General features: G+C 48.5%; 1 protein-coding gene across 5 annotated transcripts in view; it reads left to right on the plus strand.

Moving 5' to 3' along the window:
• Positions 1-1,557: 1,557 nt before the first annotated feature.
• LOC143808872 (T-cell differentiation antigen CD6-like) overlaps positions 1,558-13,606 on the plus strand; it is a 467,903-nt gene continuing 455,854 nt past the window's right edge. For 4 of the 5 annotated variants that reach the window (XM_077292011.1, XM_077292012.1, XM_077292013.1 and 1 more), the window contains exons 1-2: positions 1,558-1,651; positions 2,729-3,025. In XM_077292011.1, the coding sequence (XP_077148126.1) occupies positions 1,579-1,651; positions 2,729-3,025 (370 nt within the window). In that variant the 5' untranslated portion in view covers positions 1,558-1,578. Of the gene's footprint in view, positions 1,652-2,544; positions 2,644-2,728; positions 3,026-13,606 lie in introns of those variants that run through there. The other variant, XM_077292014.1, reaches the window with a different exon arrangement.

Below are 13,606 nucleotides of genomic sequence, written 5' to 3' on the forward strand. Positions count from 1 at the left end.
ACAGAATACTGTGTGGTCAGTATTAAAAACTAGAAAAATCCACCACAGAGTTTACAAAAATCTCCACACCTGACTAAAGGTGTGGAGGGTAAATCTGCTACCCAGAGCTTCCAGCTTAACTGAATAAATCCATAGTGACAAGCTGGACAAGAAAAAACAGAATGTGCAGAACGATTAAGTCCACAATATGTGGACAACAAAGAACAAGCAAGGACTTATCTTTGCTGAACTGGTCAGAATATCAGGGAAAGCCAAGCAGAGATGTAAATCCAAGCAGGAACCATTGACAACTGGCACTGGCTGAAGGACAGAGCCAGGATAAATAGCCAAGCCAGAATAGACGATCAGTGGAAGCCGCTGCTGACTGCTAAATCCAAGAAGCAGCAGTTCCACTTAAATCCACCGGAGGGAGCCCAAGAGCAGAACTCACAAAAGTGTCACTTACAACCACCGGAGGGAGCCAAAGAGCGGAATTCACAACAGGATCCACACAGTCTCCTATAGCCCAGTATCAGGGGGCTGTATATATTCCTTGTACATAGGTTGTATGTGGCGTCCAATGCAATCCAGTACTACCGAGCTATAGACGTCCCTTGTATCTGAGGCTGTAATTGGGTACACAATCTTCTACTGCCGAGTACTATTGGTCACATCTGTACAAGGAATGTCCGTAGCTCCAAAGTTTTGATACTGAAGCTGCAAAATATAAAAATAAACTTGTGTCAGTATCTTTTGGTCTTAGAAAATTTTTGTCGGATGTTTCTATGATTTATGTCAGTAAACATTTCAGAACATTTCAGATCCTGACTGATGGCCACCCCTTCTTTTCTCATCAGAACCCATAGTTATCACAATTTCTGTTTGTCGCTTTTTGAGGATTGACCACAGGTTCAATACGGGACTGATGTATGGGATATTTCCAACTGTGGACCCAAAACGTCAATGTATTGTTCCTCGAGGCATTTAGTTCTCAATTTTGCCTTATGACACGATCTCCATCATGGGGGAAAAAGCATCACCGCATTATTCTGGGTGATGGGAGAATTTGTTCTCAGAGGAGGTTTGGATCCTGGTCTTTATTCAGTGGATGTGTTCTTACTCATAATTGTGAGTGAGCCCCCTCTATAGATGAGAAGCCCCCGCACATTGTGAGTGAGCCCTGACCATATTTACTGCTGGCAGACGCAGGACTCATGGCAGTGCTTTCTTCTCTGGGACATCTAGTAGAATGATTAGACTGGACAGGGGGCTTCATCACAGAAACTCCATGCGGGCTGCCGATGGCATAGCAGCTGTGCTACAGCATGTTATAGAGTGTGTGCTACTTTTTGTACCGGTTCTAATCTACAGATCAAGGTCACTATGACTTTGTAGCAATCACCTCAGATCATGGAGTGTAGATCATACAAAACACTTCTCTCCACCTACATCTTTGCTGAGACAAATGGTGCACTTCCTTTATGAAATATACCACAAAGTCATCATCCTCCTGTTACATTTATTGGCATGTGTCAGGTGCAAGTGCTTCCTGCACGGTAACCACTTAAGAAGCAGAGAGAAGGAGCTATCAGCAGAAGAATGATGGCTAAGACCTTGCGCGCATTCTGCATTTATATGCTTTGTTTCTCCTCAGCGGTCCCTGAAGATATCGGTAAGTAATATTCACATTAACGAAAGCTACAAATGAGGAGTATAACTAGAATTATTTTTTGTACTGGACACATTCTGTGTACCGCAAAACTGCCTATGTCACAGCCATATAAATCTGGCTCAATTTTTTGTTACAAAACAATTATTATACATACTTTTGTATACATTGTCCTCACTTCTATAAATTTAAAACTAATTAAACCCCCGAGACAAAAACACAAAGAGGTCTGTTTGAGGGCAGAAAGGTCTGTAGGAAATTGTAAGGATCTGTAAGAGGACAGAGGGGTCTGTAGGAGGGTGGAGGAGTTTGTAGGAGGGCACAATCATCTATAGGAGGGCAGAAGGTTCTGTAGGAGTGGAAGAAAGATGGGTTTCTAGGAAGGCAGAATGGTCTTTAGGAGGGCAGAAGGGTCTATAGTAAAACAGATGTGTCTGTAGAAGGGCAGAAGAGTCTGTAGGAGAGTGGAGGAGTTTGTAAGAGGGAAGAATAATCTATAGGAGGGCAGAAGGTTATGTAGGAGTGGAAGACAGATGGGTTTCTAGGAAGGCAGAATGGTCTTTAGGAGGGCAGAAGAGTCTGTAGGAGGGCAGAAGGTTCCATAGGAGAGTGGAGGAGTTTGTAGGAGGGCACAATGATCTATAGGAGGGCAGAAGGTTCTGTAGGAGGACAGAGGAGTCTGTAGGGAGGCATTGTTGTCTGGAGGAGAAAGAGTAATCTGTGCAGGAGAAGACTTCAGAAAAAAATAGGTTCGGAGAACAGAGAATTTGAGATAATATGGACCCCAGAGCACTAGCTCAGACTGGAAAATATTACATTTCATTGTTTTCTGAGACCCTGTAGAGTGTCTGCGCTGTGATTTGTTGGATTTTCCTACGTCAGTTCATACCCTGGAATTGGAATTTTCCATTAACATCTTACATAAATGGATTACACAGCCATTGACTAATCTCACAAGGGTAGAAATCATTGAAGCGAATGCAATGGGCATGTAGGTTAGTTTCTTAGTGATCCTTTCCAGATCCTCAGGAAGTGTCGCTGCTTGGTATCACTTTATTAATACTTTACTTGCTCCAGCAGATCCTCCGTTATTCCGTTTGGCCGGATTAAACAGCAAATGCCAGGGAGTGGTGCAAATGTGGATAGAAAAGACGTGGCATTCCTTATGTGACGCTGCTCTAAACATCGACTTATCTGTGCACATATGTAGAATGCAAAAATGTGGAAAACCAAACCTACAGGTGACTGAGCAAGAAGGGAATGCCTCATCTTCATTCCTAAATTTTACCTGTGGACTAATGGAGAATTGGAGGAACTGCAGCTTCTCTCACGTGGCAGAAGATGGATGTAGTAATGCTGCTTTCCTAAACTGCACAGGTAAGAACCTGAACATATCTCATCTTCTAAGAGTAGGGATTAAATGCATTCAGTCTTTTCTATAGGACTTCAAACAAAAGAGGAACCAGAAACAACCCAATTAATAGCACAGGATCATGAGAGCCATAATCTGCAGTGATGGGGGAAGCAGGATGCTGCTCATCTCCTCATATCCCACTCAGGATTCCATAGTCTCAGGACAGCAGCCACTCTGCTGGGGTACAGCGTGAGTTATTGCAGGAGTCAGGACGACTGAAATCTGCATCAAAGATCAATCAGTGCGGAAAGTTCAGTTCAGTGCAATAAATCACACAGAGTCCCAGCAGAGACCACAGACCTCACCATTAGGGTACTTTGCATGGTCAGGATTGGCTCAGTGTTTGCTCAGGATTTGACGCAGTTGAAATCTGCATCTGAGGTCACTGGCAGGTCACTTGTGTTTTTGAAGCATTCAAGAAATCCCATCTCCACTATGCGTTCAGAGATGCAGGCGGCAGATCTGCGTAACCGGACATGCGTCGCATCTTTCCAGACCGCAGCATGTCTATTTAGGATGCGGAGATGCTCCATCCCCGCAGCGTAAATTTCACATAGAATATCATTAGGGTATATTTCCACGTTCAGTATTTGCTGCGGATTGGATGCTGCGTACATCCGCTCCGTCCAGATGTTACAGCATAGTGGAGGAGATTTTATGAAATCCCATCTCCACTATGCGTGTACGGATGCGTCCGGCTTCCCTGCATATATGCACATGCGGCGCATCATTAAAGACACTACTCTGTCCTCCTCTTGGACCTATCCTCTGCCTTTGACACAGTGGACCATTCCCTATTATTACAGACCCTTTCATCCCTTGGTATTACAGACTTGGCCCTATCCTGGAGCTCATCATACCTAACAGACCAGACTTTCAGCGACTCCCACTTACACACCACCTCACCCCCTATCTGTCGGAGTCCCGCAAGGTTCAGTTCTAGGGCCCTGCTCTTCCCCATTTACACCTTTGGCCTGGGACAGCTCATAGAATCTCACGGTTTTCAGTATCACCTCTATGCTGATGACACACAGATCTACATCTCTGGGCCAGATATCACCACCCTACTAACCAGAATCCTTCAATGTCTGTCCGCTATTTCATCCTTCTTCTCCGCTAGATTTCTGAAACTTAGCATGGACAAAACCATACCTCACAACTTTTGAAGATGGGAAAGAGGGATAAAGAGGGCAAATTTTAGGCCACACCTCTGACCACACCCATTCATAATTAGTCACACCCATATGCACGTCCCAACCACACCCATTTAGCACTGCTGATCACACTGTTTCACATACAATAATTATAAACAAAAATATATGGCCACACAGTGCTCCATACTGTATAATGGCCACACATGATGCTCCATACTGTATAATGGCCACACATGACGCTCCATACTGTATAATGGCCACACATGATGCTCCATACTGTATACTGGCTGCACATGATGCTCCATACTGTATAATGACCGCACATGATGCTCCATACTGTATAATGACAGCACATGATGCTCCATACTGTATAATGACCGCACATGATGCTCCATACTGTATACTGGCAGCACATGATGCTCCATACTGTATAATGACAGCACATGATGCTCCATACTGTATAATGACCACACATGATGCTCCATACTGTATAATGACCGCACATGATGCTCCATACTGTATAATGACCGCACATGATGCTCAATACTGTATAATGACAGCACATGATACTATGGTACAAAGTAATGATGGCCACACATAGCTACTCCTACACACGCGGCTGCGCTCCGTACACTTTGCACACACGGCTCCGCTCCGTACACACGCGCTCCGCTCCATACACCTCGTACACATTTAGCTCCGCTCCGTACACATTTAGCTCCGCTCCATACACCTTGCACACACACGGCTCCGTACACCTCGCACACACACGGCTCCGTACACCTCGCACACACACGGCTCCGTACACCTCGTACACACACGGCTCCGTACACCTCGTACACACACGGCTCCGTACACCTTGTACACACACGGCTCCGTACACCTCGTACACACATGGCTCCGTACACATCGTACACACACGGCTCCGTACACCTCGTACACACACGGCTCCGTACACACACGGCTCCGCACACCTCGTACACACACGGCTCCGTACACCTCGTACACACACGGCTCCGTACACATCGTACACACACGGCTCCGCACACCTCGTACACACACGGCTCCGTACACCTCGTACACACACGGCTCCGTACACATCGTACACACACGGCTCCGCACACCTCGTACACACACGGCTCCGTACACATCGTACACACACGGCTCCGCACACCTCGTACACACACGGCTCCGCACACCTCGTACACACACGGCTCCGCACACATCGTACACACACGGCTCCACACACTTCGTACACACACGGCTCCGTACACATCGTACACACACGGCTCCGCACACCTCATACACACGGCTCCGCACACCTCGTACACACACGGCTCCGCACACATCGTACACACACGGCTCCGCACACTTCGTACACACACGGCTCCGTACACATCGTACACACATGGCTCCGCACACCTCGTACACACACGGCTCCGCACACATCGTACACACACGGCTCCGCACACCTCGTACACACACGGCTCCGTACACATCGTACACACACGGCTCCGCACACATCGTACACACACGGCTCCGCACACATCGTACACACACGGCTCCGCACACCTCGTACACACACGGCTCCGCACACATCGTACACACACGGCTCCGCACACATCGTACACACACGGCTCCGCACATATCGTACACACACGGCTCCGCACACCTCGTACACACACGGCTCTGCTACATCCACACTGTACACCTCCTGACCCCACACACAGCATTACTTACCTCAACCTGCAGCGGCAAGTTGGCAACCAGCACAACTTCGGAGGTCCCGACTCCCGATCATGTGACCTCTGACTCCTCCCCTCCTGTGACCTCATCACAGGCCCTGTGTGCAGAAAGCAGGTAGCCATACGGGAAGGGTAAGGGCCCGGGGCATGGCTTGAGACAAGGGGGCGTGTCGGTCCTGCTGTCTGCGGGTGCGGGATCAGCGCGTCCTGCGCTGGACAGCGGGGCACAGGCTCCAAACCAAGACAGTCCCGCACAATGCGGGACGGTTGGGAGCTATGACAAAACAGAATTCATCATCTTTCCCCCATCTCACGCGACCCCCCCCAACGAACCTATCCATTACAGTAAACGGCAGCCCACTCTCCCCAGTCCCACAAGCTCGCTGCCTCAGGGTAATCCTTGGACACTGATATCTCCTTCAAACCACATATCCAAGCCCTTTCCACTTCCTGTCGCCTTCAACTCAAGAATATTTCACGGATCCGTGCATTCCTAAACCAAGAATCTGTAAAAGCCCTCATCATCTCCCACCTCGACTACTGTAACCTCCTGCTCTGTGGCCTCCCCTCTAACACTCTCGCACCACTCCAATCTATTCTAAACTCAGCTGCCCGACTGATCCACCTGTCCCCCCGCTATTCCCCGGCCTCTCCCCTCTGTCAATCCCTTCACTGGCTCCCCATTGCCCAGAGACTCCAGTACAAAACCCTAACCATGACATACAAAGCCATCCACAGCCTGTCTCCTCCATACATCTGTGACCTCGTCTCCCAGTACTTTCCAGCACGCAACCTCCTATCCTCACAAGATCTCCTTCTCTACTCCCCTCTTATCTCCTCTTCCCACAATGGCATACAAGATTTCTCTCGCGTATCACCCCTACTCTGGAACTCTCTACCACAACATATCAGACTCTCACCTACCATCAAAACCTTCAAAAAGAGCCTGAAAAGACCCACCTCTTCTGACAAGCCTACAACCTGCAGTAACCACCGATCGACCAAACCGCTGCACGACCAGCTCTACCCTCACCTACTGTATTCTCACCCATCCCTTGTAGATTGTGAGCCTTCGCGGTCAGGGTCCTCTCTCCTCCTATACCAGTTGTGACTTGTATTGTTTAAGATTATTGTACCTGTTTTTATTATGTATACCCCTCCTCACACGTAAAGCGCCATGGAATAAATGGCGCTATAATAATAAATAATAATAATATTTATCTTGCGGAGACGCTCAGTCTCCACAAGATAAATATCACCGTCCTATGTATAGGATGTGGTGATTCCACAAGTGTTCAATGAACACATGCGGAATCACCATGCAAACAAAAGCCGACAGCGCTTTGAACGGAGCGGGTATCTGCTGTGTTCAAAGTGCTGCCATTCTGGACCGTGGAGACATACATGCGGTAAAACCGCATCTAATTATTAGTCACATGCGTATTAACTGTGGAAACGCTTACTATGCATGTGTACTAATTTACATATGTTGAATCTTGTGTCACATCCGGAAGTACGTGACAGGCTGAGGTCACAGTTGTGAATGTGATGCGAGAAACTTTCGCGAGTCTCTCGCATCAACATCTGGCATTTTGACCGGCATGTGCGGCTGCATAGAAATACATGCAACCGCACACTCCGGTCCCAAACGCCGGCGTCAGTGCCGGGTGTTGATGCAAGAGACTCGCGAGTTTCTCGCATCACACTTGCAAGTGTAACACCAGTCACACAAGAAGTTCATGAAAGCAGAGAGGTCAGTAATATGTAATGTCCTTGCCTTTTTTTTTTTTACAAAATAATTTAAAAAAAAACATAGCATGGGGTACCCCTTTATTTGTTAACCAGCCAGATTAAAGCAGATTACTGGGACTGGTATTTCAGGCTGGTAGGGATCCAATATCCATGAACCTTACCAGTCGGATAATACCAGGCGGCAGCAGTCTGTTTACCTTGGGTGGTTAGCAAAAATAGAGGGATCCCCTCCAAAAAAAATAGCGTGGGGTCCCCTGTATTTTTGTTTACCAGCCAAGAAAAAAGCAGACAGCTGTGTTCTGGTATTCTCAGACTGGCGAGGCCCATGGATTTTGGCCCTCATCAGCCTACCTAAAAATAACAGCCCACAGCCGCCCCACAATTGTGGCAATTTACCCGGCTCTTCCCACTTGCCTTGTAGCAGTGGCAAGCGGGGTAATAGTTGTGGGGTTGATGTGACCTGTGTATTGTCAGGTGACATCAAGCCCGGCTTAGTAATGGAGAAGCATCAATAAGATACCTATCCATTACTAATCCTGTAGTTGTTACAGGTTAAATAAAGACACAAAAGAGCACAGTAAGACCAAAAACACTCTGTTGCAAAACAAAATCACAGTAATAAGCAAGTGCTAGTAAAAAGATGAAAAAAACAGGGTATTTGGTTGATATGTTTTTTGCAAAAAATGTATACTAAGCTGCTCCACCAAACGTCAAGGTATACCCATATATAGCAGTGCTAACTGATGTATGCAATCCCTAACTGATGTATTTAAAAACCTGATCATCTGTATATTACCTTTATAAGCAGGGTTCAGAGAGGGAATGTCCATGTGGACACACTGAATGGAACAGCTTTTGTGAAAATGGTCCACAGGGAGTGGTACATAACTCCCCAGTCTTATAGACACAAGAGAACAATTATGGAAACAGAAACACATGGGCTACTTGCACAAGGAACAAGTCTGTAGGAACATGTTCACACACCACCAAGAAACTTGAAGACACAAAAGAGCACAGTAAGACCAAAAATCACAGTAATAAGCAAGTGCTAGTAAAAAGATGGAAAAAAAAGGGTATTTGATTGAGACGTTTTTTGCAAAAAATGTATACTAAGCTGCTCCACCAAACATCAAGGTATACCTAAATAGAGCAGTCCTAACTAGTGTTGAGCGATACCTTCCGATATCGGAAAGTATCGGTATCGGAAAGTATCGGCCGATACCGTCAAAGTATCGGATCTCGCCGATTCCGATACCCGATACCAATGCAAGTCAATGGGACGAAAATATCGGAATTAAAATAAACCCTTTCTTTCCTTGTAGGTTCATTCTACATGAAGGACAACAACTAAGAATAATGTAGGATGTATTGGGGGAGGTGGCGGAGACATTAAAGGCATAGAGGTTTAGCCCAATCAAATAGAATAGCAGGAATTTTAAAAAAAATTTAAGACGTTCGGAGTTACAAAGATATTGACTATGTTAAGATTTTTTTATTTTGTCAGATATTGATGTTTCACTACTTCCACGCCCTTCACCCTCTTTTTTACTTCTCCCACACTTTCTTCTTCATCATCATCAGCATCTTTGACATCAAGTTCTTCTTCACCTTATTCATCTTCTTCTTCATCTTCTACCTATAATTGTTTTTTGTTACATTGTTCATATTCTTTTTATTTAACTATTATTCTTCTTCATATTCAAGTTCTTCATCATATTCTTATTTGTGACAGGCATTCCCGTAATTGTTATCTATAAAAGTTTGAAGATTACACCTTCCGTTCTGCCTGTCACAAAAGAGTTACATTTGTCTGCGTTCAGTTTGGCCTGCAGCATCAGGCTTTATCCAGGGGCACCACGAGGAGGAACGGGCTCACCCCCATACACTGCTTAGTCTTCTTCTGCTTATAATTTAGATAATATCTTTTGCTCTGATATTTTGTGTTATGCTTAATGTTCTTCTGCTCTTTGTTCTGCAGCCTCTTGTTCTTCTGCTTCTCGGTCTCCCATGTCGTTGTCGTCGTCTCCAGGGTCGTCGTCTCCGGGGTCGTCGTCATCGGGGTGGTCTTCAGGGTCATCGTCTCCAGGGTCGTCGTCATCTCAGTGGTTGTCGTCTCTGGTGTCGTCGTCATCTTAGGGGTGGTCTTCCGGGTCATCGTCTTTAGGGTCTTGAACTTGGAAATGTAGCAGAAGATACTAGAAGGCTGAGAAAATTCCGAGAAACAGCTGATGGAACTGGAACTCAGATGGCTACCCGAAGGTCCAAGAGCCAATGGAACTACCGAAGACCAGCTGACGTTACTGGAACCCGGTTACTAAGCGGGAGGAACCCGTGCCTGAAAGCACTACCAAGGACCACCTGACGTTGGTGGAACTCGGATACCCAGAGGGAGGCACCTAAGCCAAAGGCTCTGCCCAGAACCAGCTGACGGTACTGGAACCAGGATGGGGAGCAGAAGGTACAAGAGCAAAAGACACTGCCGAGAACCAGCTGACGGTACTGGAACCCAGATGGGTAGCCGAAGGTCCAAGAGCCAATGGAACTACCGAGGACCAGCTGACGTTACTGGAACCCGGTTACTAAGCAGGAGGTACCCGTGCCTGAAAGCACTACCAAGGACCACCTGACGTTGGTGGAACTCGGATACCCAGAGGGAGGCACCTAAGCCAAAGGCTCTGCCCGGAACCAGCTGACGGTACTGGAACCCGGATGGGTAGCCGAAGGTCCAAGAGCCAATGGAACTACCGAGGACCAGCTGACGTTACTGGAACCCGGTTACTAAGCAGGAGGTACCCGTGCCTGAAAGCACTACCAAGGATCACCTGACGTTGGTGGAACTCGGATACCCAGAGGGAGGCACCTAAGCCAAAGGCTCTGCCCGGAACCAGCTGACGGTACCGGAACCAGGATGGGGACCTATTCAAGCTTGTCTTCTTACAGCCCCAACTAGTGGGTGTTGGAGCAAAGGGTCAGCAGGGGGAGCAGAGTGTAGGCCGAAGCCTGCACTGGAGGCATTTGGAGGTCTGTTGTGTCTGCGTGGCATTTGCAGGACACGTTGCCAGCTACACAGCAGGGGAACAGCTGGCGGTGCTGAACCCCACTGACACATTGGCGGGTGTTTTGCTCTGTGCAGCTAGCACTTCTGGTGCCAACTGGCGGTGTTAGAGCCCAGGCTCTGCAGGAGGAGCAGAGTGTAGGCCGAAGCCTAATTGAACCAATTTTAAAGGAAACCTTTAACCCCCCCTCAGGTGTTTCAAACTAGAAGAGCCACGCCTTATGCAGCAGTAGTGCTGCACAAGTCAAAGGTTGCTCTTTTAATTTTGTTCCTTGCACAAGCTGAATGAAACACGTACAACATTTTGGCCCTTATACAGTCAATCTGTCTTGGAGGCGGGAGTTCCCTTCGTAATGAGACGCAGCACAGCTGGCAAAAATACCAACTTGGTGCTTGGCGCGGCCTCCTGAGCATCGCATTTTGCTGTACAAGAGTCTGCGCTGTTGCGTTATACCTTGGCCATGCGCTGCCCGTCTTCTGACATAATTTCATGTCGGCTGGTGCAGTTCACGATGCCCATGAATCCCAGCCCAGCAGTGTCTTTACATTGTTTCACACTGCGGGGCTGGGATTCATGGCCTTGCGCAGTACATATGTTCGCCTCTCACTCGGGTCCTTACACCTGCTTCAGACTGTGCGGCGTCAGCTGATCCCTTATCGCATGCCACGGCCATGAAGCCGCACAGTCTGAAGAAGGCGGAAGGAGATAAGTGCCAGGCGAAGATAGGCACTGCTCATGCCCATCAATCACACCCTCGCAGTCAAAATAAATAAGACACCGAGGGGCGTTGTGTCAGGCAGGGCGGCCGCAGAGGCGCAGCCAGCCAAACAATGATGTCAGAAGACGGGCAGCGCTACCAAGGGGGGTGCAGCGTGTCATTACAAAGGAAAGTCACACCTCAGGGACGGTTTAATGGTCTCAGGGGACACATTTTAGACGTGTTGCGTTCGGCGTGTGCTAGGAGAATAACTTAGTGAGCTACCTTGTACAAATGCAGCATTACTGCTGTACAAGGTGGCTGTTATACATACAAACGCCTGGGGGGGGCAGGTTCCCTTTAATTTCAGTTCTTGTGTCTGCGTGGCTTTTGCATGACACGATGCCGGCTACACAGCAGGGGAACAGCTGGCGGTGCTGAACCCCACTGACACATTGGCGGGTGTTTTTCTCTGTGCAGCCAGCACTTCCGGGCACCAACTGGCATTGTTAGAGCCCAGGGTCAGCAGGAGCAGAGTGTAGGCCGAAGCCTGCACTGGCGGCAGCTTTGTGTCTGCGTGGTGTTTGCAGGACACGTTGCCAGCTACACAGCAGGGGAACAGCTGGCGGTGCTGAACCCCACTGACACATTGGCGGGTGTTTTTCTCTGTGCAGCCAGCATTTCCGGGCACCAACTGGCATTGTTAGAGCCCAGGGTCAGCAGGAGCAGAGTGTAGGACGAAGCCTAATTGAACCAATTTTAAAGGTAACCTTTAACCCCCCCTCAGGTGTTACAAACTAGAAGAGCCACACCTTATGCAGCAGCAGTGCTGCACAAGTCAAAGGTTGCTCTTTTAATTTTGTTCCTTGCACAAGCTGAATGAAACACGTACAACATTTTGGCCCTTATACAGTCAATCTGTCTTGGAGGCGGGAGTTCCCTTCGTAATGAGACACAGCACAGCTGGCAAAAATACCAACTTGGTGCTTGGCGCGGCCTCCTGAGCATCACATCTTGCTGTACAGGAGTCTGCGCTGTTGCGTTATCCCTTGGCCATGCGCTGCCCGTCTTCTGACATCATTTCATGTCAGCTGGTGCGGTTCGCGATGCCCATGAATCCCAGCCCAGCAGTGTCTTTACATTGTTTCACACTGCGGGGCTATGATTCATGGCCTTGCGCAGTACATATGTTCGCCTCTCACTCGGGTCCTTACACCTGCTTCAGACTGTGCGGCGTCAGCTGATCCCTTATCGCATGCCACGGCCATGAAGCCGCACAATCTGAAGAAGGCGGAAGGAGATGAGGGACTGGCGAAGATATGCACTGCTCATGCCCATCAATCACACCCTCGCAGTCAAAATAAATAAGACACCGAGGGGCGTTGTGTCGGGCAGGGCGGCAGCAGAGGCGCAGCCAGCCAACCAAGGATGCCAGAAGACAGGCAGCGCTACCAAGGGGGTTGCAGCGTGTCATTACAAAGGAAAGTCACACCTCAGGGACGGTTTAATGGTATCAGAGGACACATTTTAGACGTGTTTCGTTCGGCGTGTGCAAGGAGAGTAACTTAATGAGCCACGTTGTACAAATGCAGCATTACTGCTGTACAAGGTGGCTGTTATACTGTACATACAAACGCCTGGGGGGGGGGACAGGTTACCTTAAATTTCAGTTCTTGTGTCTGTGTGGCTGTTGCAGGACACGATGCCGGCTACACAGCAGGGGAACAGCTGGCGTTGCTGAACCCCACTGACACATTGGCGGGTGTTTTTCTCTGTGCAGCTAGCACTTCCGGGCGCCAACTGGCGGTGTTAGAGCCCAGGGTCAGCAGGAGGAGCAGAGTGTAGGCCGAAGCCTGCACTGGAGGCAGCTTTGTGTCTGCGTGGTTTTGCAGGACACGATGCCGGCTACACAGCAGGGGAACAGCTGGCGTTGCTGAACCCCACTGACACATTGGCGGGTGTTTTTCTCTGTGCAGCTAGCACTTCCGGGTGCCAACTGGCGGTGTTAGAGCCCAGGGTCAGCAGGAGGAGCAGAGTGTAGGCCGAAGCCTGTACTGGAGCAAGTTGAAAGGGAACCTTTAACCCCCCCCCCAAGGCGTTTGTAGCTGGAAGAGCCATCTTGTACAGCACTAATGCTGGA

The sequence above is a fragment of the Ranitomeya variabilis genome, chromosome 2 (genome assembly GCF_051348905.1).
Source record: "Ranitomeya variabilis isolate aRanVar5 chromosome 2, aRanVar5.hap1, whole genome shotgun sequence".
Lineage (NCBI taxonomy): Eukaryota > Metazoa > Chordata > Amphibia > Anura > Dendrobatidae > Ranitomeya > Ranitomeya variabilis.